The sequence below is a fragment of the Motacilla alba genome, chromosome 2, assembly GCF_015832195.1.
Source record: "Motacilla alba alba isolate MOTALB_02 chromosome 2, Motacilla_alba_V1.0_pri, whole genome shotgun sequence".
NCBI lineage: Eukaryota > Metazoa > Chordata > Aves > Passeriformes > Motacillidae > Motacilla > Motacilla alba.
Genome location: NC_052017.1, coordinates 41,045,608 through 41,062,695, shown reverse-complemented (window position 1 = coordinate 41,062,695; position 17,088 = coordinate 41,045,608). Strand labels below are relative to the sequence as shown.

The window sequence follows — 17,088 nt, the reverse complement described above, 5'->3', positions numbered from 1 at the left end:
AGGTCTGTGTTAGAATAAGGAGACAGACTCTCCATTGTTTTAGCTTTTTTGGTTTTGAGCTGCACAGTGAGCTAGCTGCTTAAAATTGGATGGTGTGGATTTATCTTTAAGCTGAGCTCATTTGCTGATTTCTTGCAGCTGTAAATTGCAATCCAATTCCCTTCCTTCTGCTGCCACCTTTTGTGTGGGTTTTGTCATGTTTCCAGTTCTGTATTAACCTGGGCATCAAAAGAAGAAAAAATGGCATCCTACTAAAAAGAGCTTAGCTCTCTGACCACCTCTCTGAGGACTGTGTGCCTCTGTCTCTGGTTATCTGCTGGCTTACCTCCCTGGAATAATGGTGGGGAAAAAAAAATGTCCAAACCTGCCCCTGTCAAGTATCAACTGTAGTAGCAGTTTGGCTATAATGTGAAATAGCACCTGCAGTAATGCCTCAGACTTAACACTTCTATCAAATCGTTACGAGGCAGAGGTGTAATTATTCTCCACAGCTGGAACAATGACTTTGATGGATCTTTGGTTTTATCAGGTTTCTTTTTGCTTTAGTAATGAATGGCCACAGAGATACCTTTACATTTTTAAGTGGATCACTGGCTGAGTATTTTCAGCATGTGCATGATAACTTTTCATAAAGCTAAATTGGTGAAAATTTCAAGTCCTTTTTAGTGTTGTTTTGGTTCTTCTGTGCGCGTCAAATTACTTTGCCTTTTGAGCTTCAAGTGTTCCCTCTGTTGGTATGCTTGTCTGCTTCCTCTTCTCATCCCTGACCTATGGAAGTCAACTAAAGAATGGCACTTCTAATTAAAACATGCACTAAAATCCTTACAGCAGTAAGGCTGATAGGGAAGCGGTGCTTGGCTGTTGATAGTTGTGTGTTTGACATATTTTTCCTCCCTTTGGAAGCTTCATAAGATGAGAGTTCTTCACTGCTTCTAAAATCTTTCTACAGAAATGGAAGAAAATCAATTTAGGATTGAACATGCTCAAATGATTCTTGATGAAGAAAAGATTTTATGATAGAATGATTATCATAGTCTCTTGCATAAAAAAAGACATATATTGCCTTACTGAAGATGATGAAACACTACGATATTCTATCAGAGAAGTTAGTACTATAGAGTGGTGCTTGACAGGAATGTGCAAAACATCATAAGCTGGTCCCTATGTAGTGCTGAAGTTTGGATGTTATGTAGATTCTGTCATTTGCATTTTAATATTTGTGAATGATTATAATGTAAATGAAGCAGAACTGTGTCTCGGTTTATCTTTTATCAGTGTTTGTTTACTTAGGATGCATTGGGAAAGAAGTAGATGGGAATTAAAACACTGAATGGTGGTGTCTCAAAATTGTAATTACTTTCTGATAGTGTGTGACTTCCCATAACTCTCAAGCTGCATGCAGGGATTGGTTTTCTGTGCTGTATATGTGCAGGGGAGTAAAGGAGTGTCATTTTGGTAATTATTATTCAGAGAAAAACATCTGTGGCACAATGCTTGTGAAAGTGATGATTATCAACCATAAGCAGATATGACAATTCACTTCAGAAATTATTTTATTGATCTCTGGAAAATTGCATTTACTTTCAAAAATAAACAAAATTGTTTGCTTCTGGTAAATGGTGAAAAACACTTCAGCTTCTTTGTGAGCAGGAAGGGCAATCTCCTGGGAGAATGAGTCATGAAAACATTAGTATAGTTCGAACTTACTGTTCTGCAATTCCATTATTTTAATTGTTAGGATTTTTGATATCCAAATGGAAGCATTCATTATACTACTTTTTTATCTTGGGGATGGACAGGCTATTAAAATAAAAATCTTAACCCAAATCTGGTTTAGCTAAGCATACTTTAACTAGCTTTAGGTCATAAAACCCATATGAATGCAAGTTACAAATTAATCTTTTATTAGCTTCTTTATTATTCTTTTATTGGTTTCATTTTGTTAGCAGGTGAAATGTTGGTGCATTGGTAAGGTGTAGCCTCAGGAAAGAAAATTTGCAGTCCTTCTGGGATGCTTCAGCCTGTGGATTTCTTGACTCATTATTGGCACTGTGCATTGCTAATGTTGGAGAGCTTACATTTTCCTTTCATCAGACTTTTCGCTCTCTTTTTATTTATTTAGTTGCAAGCCAGAAAGCAGCGAGACCCAAGAAAATTAGATATGATAAAAATTAGAGGGGCAGATCAGTCATACGAGCAGTGCTGGGGAAAGAGCAGGGGATTAGGCATAAAGGCCCATCAGTTACTGTCATTGCTTTGATTTCCTGTGAGAGTGACTTTAATGGCTGTTGTAGTATGATTTATAATTAGAGTGCTTTTAGCAGTGGAAAACTTCACATAGATTTTCACGTTTTCACCGAAATGTTAAATTTGAATTTTTGCACAGCTGTGTGTCAATGCAAAAAGGATGCTTGTCATTCCCAGTGTTGAATCTCAAGAAATTCTGCAAAAGAGGAGTCAAGTATTTGGCTGGGACATAGGTGTTGACAATGTGCTGTAAAATTCAAAAGTGCCTGAGGGGCTGAGTGTGCAGTTCCTGGAGAGTCCTCTTCTGGCAGTGACAGGAAGAAGCTGTCAGAAGAAATTGGATGCTTCCCCCATTTTCTTGGTTGCAGCAGGCACAGTACTCTGCTGCTGTTCTCTGTGACAGTGGAGGAGGGGAGTCAAAACTTGAAAAGGTTTTGAGTGGTTCCAAAAACTGCCTCCTGCAGACGTTCACATGCATACTGGCTGTGACTGATTTTGCAAGTTTTAAGTTGCATATTTTTGTGTTTGTCACGGAGCATTGCCTAGAGACAGCTTCCTGGGCAGCTGGAGGTCCTGGTGCTGAGCTCATTTAAAGTTTCTATGTTACAGATGCCCTCTAAAGAATAATGCCAAATTTAGGTGCTGGAGTATTTGTGTTGTGGGCTGGTGAACTTTTCTGGCATGTTGTTTGCAAATGTTGGATCGCTTTAGATGGATGAAGGATGTAAAGGGGCAGAAAACAAAGAGGTGAGGAGAGCTTGCTTATAGACCTGTAGAAGCTGATCATGGACCAATTTATTTAGCTCTGATACTTTGCACAGACCATGTATGTGTGAATTCCACATTGCCAGTCTCCTTGACTGGATGAGCTCTGTAGGACTGGTGACTCTTCTGTGCTGCAAGGGGAAGCAGAGGGCTCTAGGAGACTCAGTGGCAGACGTGGTCTCTCTCTGGAGATCACAAAGCTCCATGCCTTGCCCTACAACAGAGCTGAGTGTCAGGCACACCAGGCAGTGGATCCATGGGCAGCCCTTGCCAGGCTGTGTGCTTGTGTATGTAGAGATTTGGGTTTACCTAGAGTCCCTATAGCAGGACAGCCTTCTTGAGCACCACCCACTACTGAAACTAGAGATGGGCTGTGTTTTCTGATTTTTCTCTCCTGCTCCACCGATCCCCAAACTCCATGCCCTAAATGACAGTTCACCAGAAGTTGCAGTGAGCTGCTACATACCTTGGCAAAACTTAGGAAAAGCCATCTTAAATGCACTGTGGTCCCACAGTCTGATCCAGTGCATGGATTTTTCCATATATATTTTTTGTCAACTTTTTTTACGTGCAGATCTATAGCTCTCCCTCAAGAAAATGAGAACATAGTAAATGTTAGGATCTGTTTAGCTATATGAAAGTAGCAGCTATGTATTTTTATTATTGTGATTGTATGATACTAAAATGCCAGTGAATCGCAAAAGATTTAATTCTAAAACAAAATCAACTGTTATTAATCTAAAAGAGAAGTTGATTTTTCAATTAAAAAAATAAGATTATCTTGTTCTACCTCTACACCCTAAATTTAGTTTAGATGGTATTCTGATACTAGTCAGTTTGAAGAGCAAACATTAGTGAAGTATACTTCAGTTATATAAAGTATACTTCAGTATGCTTCATATACTCAGAACACCCTTTTTCTGTGGAATATATGTTTGAAAAAGGAAATTCAGTTTCCCTCATCCCCTTTTTTCTCCCAAATACCTTTTACTCTGTCTCTTACTTTAATTGTAGTTATGTCTAAGCTCTTTCAAATGGAAGACGAATTATAAACCTGGCAACCTTCTGTGCCCTTCTGACAAATTACACCTCGTGCTGCTTTTTTGCCTCAGAGTCAAATCCAGTTTTAATGCAATTGTGATTTATCAGCCAGGGTAGATAATTTTTTAAAATATGCTTATTATTGTAATCTTATTGGCCATGGTAGCAAAGAATATATTCATTTCAAAAGCAGTCAGACCATCATTCTTGGATGCATTTGTAAATGTTAAATCCAGACCAATGGAATAATAATTATTTCTATGAGATTAGTAGCTCTTTGCACACTGGCAATGTGATAACCCATTTTTTTAAACCTTCAAAAAGTCTGAAGTCTAGTTTTGTGTGGCGGTGGCAAAGGAATTGTGTTACTTGTTTCACTCCTCCTCCTTGGCAGTGCCAAATAATCTGCCTTGTCCTTTACAGTCAGTGTGGTGGTAACATGAGGCCTGACTTCAATTGCAGTGCTAGTTGGAACCTGTTCACCTTGGTTTGAAGATTACCGTAGAATTGCAAAAAGTGACATGGAAGAGAGATTATACCCAAGAAATATTTTTGTATAGGAATGCTTTTGTGTAGCAGGCTCAAGAGAAGCACCTGATGTTGATGGTGACTGTCTTAGCAATGTTGTAGGTTGCCCTTGTTATTCGTGCAGGTTTTGAAGGAGAGGTGGAAAGGTGTTTTAGTCATGGGGCTGTGTATTTTCTTCACTGTCTTGAAGTGCTATTTAATGTTACTCTCTGAATTGGTTTGTGTTTCATGAGGTAAAAGTTTCTCTGTTTCAGTTTTAACTTTACAGATGCAATCAACAGTTCAAGTAGAAGGGAAAAACTTTTTTATATTGCATTTTAATATAAGATGTCCCATGGTGATCTGGTGCCTATTTGAGCTTGACTGAGAATTGGTGTCCTATAGACCTCCATGATAACTTGTGTTTGAGGTCTGTGGAGAGCAAACTGAGATAGCAACACTGAGAGATGGTTAGATAAAAACCAAGTGTCCTGATTTTGTAGGTTGTATGTTAAAAGTATTCATACTGCAGGTACCATTGGAGATTTATTTCTGCCTTTTTTTTATATAGTGGGTTGATCCCAAGCTTACTCCAAAATGCATTGATTTCTTTAAGACAAGTTTTGTTTCAAATGTTAATATTTAATTAGTGTGTGGATTGGCCTTGCCAAAATTGAACCTCCTCTGATGTTGAGAACAATACTACACTGTTTCAGAAGTTCATCAAATGAAAGCATTAGGATGTTTTTCTTCTTTGCTGTTCACACCAGTTTGGTGAATTGTAGGTCAATGGTTTCAGGAAAAATATTTGTTGTTATTCTGTCTGCAAAGTCCTTCCTAAGCTTTCCTAAAAAGTAGGATTGTAAGAACTAAGCAGCATATTATTATGTAAGAATTTGTGGAGATATTTGCAAAGACCAATTTCAGGCATGCCAAGAAACAAAGGCAATAGCTCTAATGTTTCCAAGAATATCTCCTAAGCCATGCTTATGGTTCAGAGGCAATATATCAGTCACCTCCAGATTTAGGTTTGTGAGAAACGTAGAACAATACAAATGTGTAGCCTGAATTGTAAATTTTTGCTTGTGTAAAGGTTGCTAATATCACAATCCTATTGCTTCTTCTAGAGCATCTCATCCTCACGAAGTAGAAGCTCATCTCTGCTGCCACCTGGGACAGCTAATTCTGCATCTCCCAGTGGCCAGAAACACACGAATCAAAGTGGTCCAACTGTTGTAACCATCACACATCACAAATCACCTGCAGCTGCTCGAAGAGCGAAGAGCCAGCGATCTGGTCAACTCCATGAAGTCCGAGAGGTAAGAGAGAAACATCTGCTGTTTTGCCATAGCTTGGAAGTGCTTATTTTGCTTCAGAATAAGCAATTGAGTCTGAAAAGTTAATGATTCTTTTTGTTTCCTACTTTATGACTGCTTTGTTTCGATCCCCTTGCTGAGCAAGAGGTGGGCTTTAGTTCTGGTTCAGCTTCAGGTCAGGTGTATACAGATTTTTTTATGCTGATGTTAAAATTGGTGCGTGCACATGCTTGAAAGTGAAGTAGATAGGCAACAGCTCCCAGGCTTTGCAGTGGTGTTGCAGGACTGGAGGAAAATCTCTTTGAAGCTGCATGCAGCAATACCTTTCAGATTGGAAAGTGGGCCCTGAAGTGTTTAAATACAGCTGGAAAAAACCTTCTTGAATAAGTCTGATGAAGTCTGATGTGTGAATGAAGGCGTAGCTCCCCACACTCAGCAGTTTGTTGCTATGCTGCTGTTGTCTTAACTTTGTGTCAAGTTTATATTGCTGGCCTTAAAGAGGAAAAATGGTTCATCTGTATCAAGCACGTGAAAACCAAAGAAGAAAGCTTGTTTTTTTAAAGCCTTTTTGTTCCAGTGTTTAAGAAATTTAACTCATACTGATTTTAATCTGTCTTTTGGACAACAAAAATAGTACAGAGTTTTAAGCTTAAATAGTATGGCAGATTTTCACAGAACACACTTTCATCTTTCATTTCTTACTCTTTTTTGCTTTGTCTTTCATGTTAAGAATTTGAATAAATTCTTGGGATGTGCTCTGAATGAAGGTTTAAATTGTACATCCTGAGGAGTAATGCTTGTTTTTCTTCTAGATAACATTAGACGTGAGGAACTGGCTGTCTGAATATCACCCACATTTTCTTTACATTAGAGAAAACATACTTCTGTCTATTTTTTATAAAAACATCCTGTCTTTGTCAACCAGTCATCTCCCCCAGGTCGCTGCTAGCATGCTAAATGTATTTGCTCTCATAGGTTGAATTGAGAGTGCACCTTAAACATATTAAAAAAATCAACAGTGGGAGTGGTTGCAATTTTGTCAAATGAAGCTGAATAATGCTGAAAGCTACTTGAAAGAGAGTATTAGTGTATGTGCTGATCATAATAAGCTGGGAAGAGAAAAAGCCATCAGTTGCAAAGAATACACCTGGAAGAAATAAATACTAACCTACAGTGAAACAATGAATAAGAGGTCAGGTATCATCCCTGCAGAAAAGGCCAGTGAATTCCTGACTCAGTTGTTTACGGTGCATTGCAATGTGATTCCAAAAAAGGTAACTATTACAGGACTTCAGTGTGCAATGATGGAAGGTAATTATTTGGTTTTGCTTCATGTAAATGCTACCTCAGCTTCAGCACCAGTTCCTTTTAGAGGGCTGCAATAATAATGAAAAAAACCCCTCAGACACTGAAGATACAGTAATGGCTGAAAGAAATGAGTGCTTTTCAGGGAGAGAAAATGGTACTAAGATGAATGATGCATAAGCAAATTTCATAAGATGATGTGTGAAGTTTACCTTTTTATGTGTTGGATATTTTGTGTGTGTGTGCTGCTTCCTAAAGAACAGCATAACAGTGGAGAAATCGGACTTCTGCCCTCTTTCCCAGAGTTGTGTAAAAAGTGGCTGCTTAACTGATGTTGTTTCCATCTTGTGAAAGGATAAGTGTGTTTTTTCCAGATTAAGGAAGGAGATTTTATTTCAACAGTGTGCTCTGTGCACTTCCTTCTTCCCCATTTTCCAGAGTGAACGAAATAGACTTGGGTATATGATACCTGTATTTTCGGGAAATATCTTTGTTCCATGTGTGAGTCAAGCAGTGACTGTTAGATCCACCCTCCTTTGTGAAATTTATCAATGAAGAGATACGTCCAGAGCCCCTCACAAAAGTGCGCCCTAATCTGTTCTAGTCCCATTTTTTAATCTGAAACAATGAAAAATAGGCACTAAAAGTACAATGAGAGAGAGAGAGAGAGTTAATCCTTTCCTCAATGCCCAAATCTTTGCTTTTTATCTGACATTTGTTTGGTATGATCTGGATGAAGGGAAGAAAGTGCAAAAGGATTATAGATCAATGTTAGTGTTCCCCTGATTGAATGATGCCATTGAAGCTTTGACATGCAAATAAGTTTTTTAAAATTGTTCTATGACTAGGACTGCATTAACTAATTTTGCACCTTATAAATACAGTAGTTGAGTCAATGTAAAATGTTGATCTGCTTCTGGAAAATGAGAGGAAGCATGTGTGTTTTAAATTTCACAACAATGTTATGCTATGGTAGTGCTACCCTGTTATGTGTGAGATCTTTGAAAAACAGTAGTGGCTGCAAAAAGGGGCATCCTTCACTTGGCACATGTGGTGTTTGATAGCTGGGACAATGTTCCCGAGAAAGCGTTGAACTCGAAGTTGCTTCTCAATTCTGAACTTTCTTGATCGGTCATATTATCTGGAAAAAATGAGGTGTACCTCCATGTTGCAAGTAGGGCAGAATATACTCCTGTATTTTATATAATGCAAGATGTTTGGTAATACTTGATTGTTCTTCCCCCCCTCTTTTTGCTTCATAATAAGAATAAACAAAACAGTAAGAATAAACAACAATGTTTCCTTCTGTGGTTTGTTCTGGTTGATTTAGTTTGATTTTTAATAGGCTAGAGAATTTTAGCATGAAACCAATTGTAGCAAAGAGGTCTATTTAGCACCAAACTGATAAGCAAATTTGAATAAATGTAGTAGATACAACTGTCTAGGTCTGCAAAATTACACATGAAATAAGTATTTCCACTGTGAAATTGGAATTTCACCAATTTTCCAAATTTTGGTAAGTAAAATTGAGTATAAGTATGGAGCTTTTGACTGCTATTAAAAATTTATATTTTAATACTTGCCCTACTTTTGTATAGTGTTGAATTGAAAAGGAGCTCAGGAGCTTTACTTTTCATCATAATGTACTTTTTTATTCTGTTTAATATATCTTAAATCAGATTTTTGCTTACATTAACTTGGTGTTAATGGTGCAGTCCACACTGATTTATGGAATGTTACATCAAAACTAAAATTAACCATGCATTAACTTGTGAGAAATGATCTGCATTATGTTGTACTTCATGCAGAATTATTAGAGATCCTACCTCTTTATTTGGACCATAACTTAGCATTAAAGTGCTACTTTGAGCTAATTTTTTAGTAAGTGATTTTATGACAAACTAAGTCTCTGTGGTCTTCAAATTTAATTCTGTTTTTAAAACTGTGTATATTATTATCCTGTTAGAAATTTATGATTAGAGTTATGCTTTCAGATTTCTTTACTGTTGGTGGTTAAAATCAACTGGAAGGTTAAGCTTAGTGGCCACATCACACTTCATATTAAATTTTAGCTGTCACTGAACTAAATAATAGTGACAGAATGGTCAAAGGTGTTTATTTTGGCTGAGAGTGTCTGACTCTTGTACAATTTCTGCCAGTGTTATAATTGTTGTTAAACAACCACGTGTGTGAAGATTTTGTAGTAATTGATTTTAATTATATGCAGACATTTAGAGAAATAAAACTAAAAGAAGTCCAGATAAATATTTCTTCCCACAATTTAAAAAAGCCAATGAAGGATTTTCTGATCACTTTGAAATGTGTTTGTTACAACTTCTGATATCCTGACTAGTCATCAGCATGGGTTTCTGAACATTTGGTACCGAGAGATCCAGATTTCACAGGGCCTCTACCAGTGTAACATCTCTTCCGTGTGCCAGTTGGCAGTCCTAAAACTTGGAAAGGACTGCTTTTTGATAAGATGACAGTCCTGCTGCTTCTTGCACATCCTTTTCCATATATAAACAGTTACTGTTTGATTCCTGCAGAAATTGTGGAGCTAAGTGATAGTTCTTTGCTTCTTTCTTTACTAGATGGGGAAATCTAGGACTTGCACCTAGGGCTTCATGGAGTGAGGTTTAACAGCAATTTTGTGAGGCAACAATTTTATGTGGTTATTGGGAAAAAGAGATGATTCTAAAACATTTTTGAAGATTTTTCAAGTGAGAAATCAATGTCTTCAGGTTGCTGTAATATTGGGATAACAAAGTTAGGAGCTGTGACTTGCTACTGTTAGCAAAAAAGGATGCTGTTGTGTGTGGAGAAGTGTTTGTTGTGTCACAGAATTACAGCGCTGCACAGGCAGCATTGTAGGTGACAAAGGAGATGGGATACTTAAACCACTTGGGGAAGCATTAAGACTTGCGGGACTTTCACAGGGGAGAACTTTATGTGAAGACTACACGAAGCTGTGTGTTGATGTTAAAGCTTTGTAGTAAATGCTTAAGCTGGTAGTGGGGGAAATCTTGATGGTTTTTGACCTATAACAAATTTTACTTTGCAGCTTTGAAAAAGTCAAGTTTTGCTTTTTATTTCAATTTTTGTTTTTTTGTTCTCCTTTTTTTTTTCCTCTGAAAGCATGTACTTGGAAAGGTCGGTGGGTAAGGAATAATGAGAGTCCTAGCACAAAGAATGCTGTAGCTCTAGATTTTTGGCATAGTGTTGGGTGTTGGGGCTCTGTGGGGTTGTGCAATAAGGGCACACAGGGAAAAAAATAATGGATTCAGTTCCTTGAACAGGACATCATGCTTAGACAGTGTGAAGTCTGTCTTTAAATGGTCTCTAAAGACCATTTAAAAAAACCTTTTAACAATTTAAGTGTTTTTGAAAGTATGTGCCTAATTTTGTGTAAAATTACTTTGTGTTAAGTGGGGAGAAATGCTGTATATTAGATCATTGCTTTCACTGGCAGTTCTCACCTTGATTTTGGAGTGCAGGAAGATGAGAGCTAGCTTTTTAACAAAGATGACCTTTAGAGGTACATGAACAATAAATCCAATATTTGCTTTTAGGAGATGAAATGATCTCATGTTCACGTAAGGTATGGAGGTAGGATGGGCTGCTAAACTGTGCTAACTTCAATCTTTCTGGCCAAGTAATGTGAGTGCTTTATTGGAGGAGAGCTGATAACCGTGGACTGCAGCTACAGTAGCACTGCTCAGGTCTGTGTTGCTGGGCCTTTGCTAGTCAGGTATAAAACTAGTTACCTAAAATCATGTCCATTTTTCTTTCTAAATATGTTTCAGTTTAAAAAGTACTTTGTGATGTTTTCTTTGTGGCAGTTTGTGGCTGATTCTTTCAACTAGAGGCTTCTTGCGTTTCAAAACTAGTGTAGTAAATACACTCTGGACAGATTTCTCAGTTGGACTGACCAGGGCATTTCATCTCTCATAGATACTGTAGAAAGTGTTTATACTGTTTCAGTTTTGAAATCCAAGTGTCCTGTATTCTGTTCATTTTAGGAAATAATATGGTGGTACAGTGAGTAGCAATTTTGGAAAAGGAAGGGAGAGAACACAGAGGAGTAGCCTTTGTTAGTTACAGCTCTCCAGTTTTTCCTGGACTTGTATTTAAAATATCTTCCTCCAATCCCCTGCTATACATAAGAAATTAGTAAAGGCTCATCCTATTGATCATCTTCTATCAAGTGCATCATATACAAGATAAGTAGTCTTTAACTATAGATGGATGCTAATCAGGAAATGAGATGTATTACTGAAGAGGTTACATCCTCCTAACACTGCATCTATACTTTATATGGATTGTATGTAATACACTTCCATTTGTCTACAAACTCACTGTCAGAAAATTTTCACTTTAATTATCTGAGTGGGAAAAACAGGAGAATGTCTCCACTCTGAAACAGGTAATGTAAAAGTGCTTGGAAAAGAACTCAAACCAAAACCAGCTACTTCTCAGAAAGCAATGGCTTGAAGACAAGTGAAGCAGAAGAAAAGACAGCAGAAAACCTTTGTGTCAGTTTTGTGTCCATTGAAGTCAATACAAAGTGAATGAGGCCTTGAGCCCTAATTCAGTAAATTCATATTTATCTGGCACAGAACACGGTAGTGTAAGTTATATTACAGCAACTACTGCTTAACTGTTCTTAGACACACTTTTTGAACTGAGAAGTGTTGTAATCCAAATTTGTGTTACTGGTACATTTAATAGCTCAGTTGCAGCTGGGCTCGTTGATACCAAAAGGGTTGCTTCCAGCTGGATTTTAACAGGAGCCAGTATAATTTGTTTAGAGGCATTAAATCTGTGACAGTATAAATCAGTTTGAAACCTAACATGGGGTCTAAAAGGGGCAGCTGCAGGTGTTACCTCTGCACTTTCTTCTGAATTTGTGTTGGCCCCTGTTCTAGAAACCTGCTATACGTGAACAATGTGAAAATACCAGTGTGAGCACACAGAAATGTTCTTCTGGCTGTACAGCAATGTGTGTGTGATTGCCTGCCCTTCATCTTCTCAGAGAGAAAAGCAGAATTGGGAGCATGTAGAACAGATGCAGTTATTTGGTGTCTTCTGTGGCAGTTTCTTTGGAAGCCAATTGTCTTGTCTATAGATGTCTCTTCTCCTGTATCTGCTTACTCTATCTCAGGTTAGTCCTGCTAAGATCGATAGAAACATGTTTCCTAGGGGAGTAAATGGGATGCTTAAATCTCTGACAGTGTCAGTCTAGTACCTCCCAGAGTAGTAAATGTACATGTGCTTATAAAAATTATTCAGTAAGTAGCATTAACTGTCTCACTTTGGGGATGAGGAGATGGAAATTATTCTAATACTATAAACTAGCTGTTACCATTACATAAACATGACCTGAGTACTTCTCTGCTCTCTGAACCTTTACCTTGTGTTTGCAATATGTTTGAGGTCACTAAGAGTGCATATAAGTAGCATCTTCCTAAACTACACTTGGTTCTGTGCATTTGATTTTGTATTCATGTGAAGGTTGAGTCATCCTGGGTTCCAGATACCCAGGCAGGGAGAATTAAGGTTGCTATGGGAATCATAGAGCAAATGTTCTACTAAAATGACACTGTTTGTCCATGTGGGTTATGTCAAGAATGAACCTGGCTCATTATTTTTGATATTTCCTTCTACCAGCCCCCCTTCAAACCTGAAAAATATGAGTTATACAAACATGGCTTCTTTTCATAATTTTTTCCGCCTATAGTTTAGCAGTAATTGAGCATGTGCAAAGATGATAATTTCCCGTCATTTAATAAATGGCAATTTATAAATTAGGGATAATACAGTACATATGATAACTACATTCAGAGATTGCTGCAGCATTAATTTTCTTAAGAAGTTGCAGAGAAGCCAAGATTATTCTTTACAGTTGTTAAAACATTTAATTACATTTCAAGTAAATGGTAGGTTCCCTAGGGATCCTGAGAGAAGTTACATGTGAAGGGAATTCAGTCTCCAGTTTCTGTGTGCCTTCAAAACTGCCACTTAATTCTGCTTTTTGTACAAAATTCAACCATTTTATGTGCACATATAAAACAGTATAGTGTATCATACACGTAACGGGCATTTTTTGAAAACCACAGGGTTGTTTTCTTTCACAACTATAGCACAAATACTGCAGTAGTTTAAAATCAGAGTTCTCAGTTTGAAAATGAAGCTTTAAAGAATACTTAATTCAATAAATTTTTTCTTGGATGAGGGTATCACATCTCATGGTTTTGTTTTCAGTGCAGGTTTCTGGGTGGTTGGCTGATGCAGCAGTGATTTTCACAGCAAACCCTGAACAAGGGTGACAAGGGGCACCTTCTGCAACTCTGTAATGCAAATTACTGCCTCCAAGATACATGGACCATTTTGTTAACCCACACTTACATGCTATTTTTATTGAATTAGGTAGAAGGTATTTTTGAATGTTCTCAGTGGTATTATATGACAATGTAATATTAGGTGGCTAGTGAAGTTTCAAATACTAAGTACAGAAAGTACTTCTATAAATGCCCTCAAGAAGAAAGTAACCATAGAAATGGCTCATATATTTTAAGCATAGCATTAAGTTTACCTTATTATACACATTTATTGAGGGCTTACTGTAATCTTCAACTCCTTGTGTAACACCTAAAGTACTGAATGCTACTCTAAGAAACACAAGAAACAAGTTTACAACAAATGTGGATAATAAGCACTGTAACTCTTCAGTTATTTAACAAAGATCTGATCTCTGACAGCTTTTGCTGCATGTTCTTACTGTAGTGCTTGTCTTGCCGGTGTTGAATGCTTTGGAAACTGCTACAAGGGCAGCTGCTTATATGCTTTTAAAAAATGGCCAGTAGGACAATGGCTAGCAAACCCTCATCCAACAAGCAAACCTGAACTACATCTGCCCATCTGACATATGCTTTAAAGTAGCATTTAAGAATATAATAATAATTGTTAAAGATTTGGAGTTCTTTTTCCCAGCACCAGATGTTCTGACAGAAACCTGCGCATCCTTGAAGCTACTCATGTTGAAATGTGTAGTTTATGTTCAGCATGGCCTTTTCTCTTCTGAAGACTAATTTCACTCAAAGTCCAAACCCCACCTTTTATCATTTGTGTCCTATATTGCAGTAACAGATAGAATTTTCCTGTGATTGCTTATGTTGACCTAATGGCTAGCAGCAACATTTTTGGAGCTCTTTGGAATGCTTGAATTTCACAAATGAGCCTAAATTCCTGATAAGCAAAATATGATTTCCGGATAAGGGCTGTAGCTGTTAACTTCAGCAAAATGGTGCTTCTGAAGCGTAAGGAAAACTGCTACTCAGAAGAGCCCACAGAATAGCATCTGCCTATGAGTAACATTTAATGACCAAAAATAATACTTTGCAAGGTAATTGTTATAGTAAAGTTGCATAAGAATAAATTTCCACAAAGTTATTTTTATAAACTGCTCTCAGTGCTGTGTTCTGTGGTTTAAAATAGAACAGTGTGCTTCCTGCTTGGCTAGATGGCAGCCAGCTGCCATCCAACATTTACTTGAATTTGTGCACTCCTTCCTTTTTCTTCTCAAATTTTTTGGTTCTGGATTGCTGAAAGCAACTTGAGGTGGGAGAAACAACCTTGGGAGCTACGTTTTCTCTTCCCTGTGATTTTTGCTCAAGATCCCAACTCTCTGCTCCCATTGAGTTGTGTTTGACAGTCAATGCAAAGTCTCAATAGATGGCTTTTAATAGGATATGGTTTGTAGAAAACGCTCAAGAGAAAGGATCACGGTGAGGGAACCCAGCACTTATTAGTTGTTTTTGTACAAAATGTCATGTGTTGCACAGATACATGGAGTATTCACACAACAGGCAAAAGAGGAAAACTGTCATGTCTCCTGCAACAGGCCCTGATGTCCTGACACCTCCCTCCAGTGGCAAAGTGACCAGTGCTAGGTTGATGCTGATCAGTCATTTTGCAGAAAAATAGCTTACTCTGGTTTGTGGGAAAATGCAGTGGTCATTGATACAATTTGTCTGAATCACATGCTTTCACTTGTGTATTTCTTATGGCAGCCAGCTCTTTCTAAAAAGACTTCACTTCTCACCTAAAGACTTGTGGAGTGATTCCATGGAGCTCCAAGACAGCTGACACTATCAGAGGAATCTTATTTTTCTCTAGTGTTTTAGTATTTTGGTTTGTTTGGAAATCTTCTTCTTCCATAGGGAAAATTTTGTGAGGGAGAAGCATTCTCCTTCAGATTTAGGCAGCAAGAAGGTATTCTCAGAATAATTAAAAGATTTTGGGAGAGTGACAGGAATCGCTTCCCTCCCCTCCCATTCTTCCCCCATATAATGAAGCCACTCATGGAAAGCTGAATATATATCAAGTATTGATTAAGGCTAAGAACATCCTCTAGTTTAGAAAATCCAAGATTGCCTGTCTACTTAAATATTCTCTGGCAAAATCTGAACTCTTTGTCCTAGTCTGTCTGCATGGACACAAGTTCTTTTCCTCACCCCTGCCCCCAGTTGCCTTTCAGTCATTCAGTAGCTCATTTCTCAGGTGAGCAGGACAGATTGAATACAGAAAGCGTGCATTTAACCTTGTCTCTGGGGTTGTCATGTCTGGTAAGGAGGTAGCAAAGGGAGGCATTTGATTTGTTTTGGCCTGACATAGGTGGGCTGTTTTGCTGAGATTTCTGGAGGCATTCTCAGGGATCCTGCCAGAACTGCTTTGATCCTTTACTAATCATTTGTGTTGCAAGGGTTGTGAAGCTCTCTCTGGTGTCTCTCTGCTTCCCAGATTTAAGAAGTGGACTTCTTTAGAAACTCAGAACACTCAGGTTGTCCTTGCGATTGTCTTGCATGCAAATTAAGTGTCTTCATGAAGTCCCAGAGAACACTGACAATTACAGATATCATATACTTTTTGGTGTTTGGAGATAGATCTGTTAAATATATCCTTTTATTCTTCTGAACAGAATGATGCTTTTGTAAAACAGGTAGTTAGGTTAGGTCAGCTCCCTTTCTTGCTGAGCTTCTGCCTATTTTAGAGGGAGGAAGGGAGGAGCTTTCTCTCATATACCTGAGCTGCAACCAACTGAGAATTTCTTGGGGGGGGGGGGGTAGATTAATTTTCCTCCTCTGCCACTGCATGGAATGTTTAAGGCTTCCAGACCATTCAGCAAAAAAGACCTGTGTCCCCCTTTTCCTCTCTCCCTCAAATCTGGTAATTTCATGGACTAAAGCAATAGTATTTAGACCTACAAAATATGAAGTCTTATTATTGTAGCTGTGCAACAAATAACAAGGGAGCTTGCAGGTGTGATTAATAAGCTACTGGATAGTAGGCCAATGAGAAGGCGTCTGTGGTTCATCAAATGATTAATGAATGTTGTCTGTGCAAAATAGAATTATATTATATTGTAAGGATATGCAGTAAGTGTCCAGGTTGTAGAATTTGAAGATACAAAATAGGAATCTAATGTGTAAAAAAAGGAACAGAGTTTCACGTTTAGTACATGAAAATATTAACTAGCCAATTCAAAATTTTCCTAACAGATGTAGGTAAATAAGAGCTTCTCTCTGGAGAGTAAAGGAAACTAAACCTCTGTGCTGAGGTCTGTGGAGAGCTCATAGCCCCTGGGGGTGCTGATGGCAACCAGTGGGACAGCAGCAGATTCATAAGAGTAGCTGAGGAAAGGAAACAATTGAGCCAACCTGCCTCCTCCACTCCCTGTTTTTCTGGATGTTGTAGACCTGGCTTTTAGACTCAGTCCTGATGACATTTGATGTTTGCTCTGTAAGGTTTTCCTCACAAGGAACCACCCTGTGGAGTGTGTGGTGAGAAGGCTGAGCACAAAAAACAAAACAAAACCCCAAAGGAAATAATGTTTTGTTAGCTGAGA

At 38.0% G+C, this 17,088-nt stretch overlaps 1 protein-coding gene across 2 annotated transcripts in view; it reads left to right on the top strand.

The window, feature by feature from the left end:
- The window catches only part of OSBPL10 (oxysterol binding protein like 10), a 113,451-nt gene that overhangs the window by 37,891 nt on the left and 58,472 nt on the right, over positions 1-17,088 (top strand). For both annotated transcript variants that reach the window (XM_038129348.1, XM_038129349.1), the window contains exon 4: positions 5,688-5,879. In XM_038129348.1, coding sequence (XP_037985276.1) covers positions 5,688-5,879 — 192 coding nt within the window. The remainder of the gene's footprint in view (positions 1-5,687; positions 5,880-17,088) is intronic.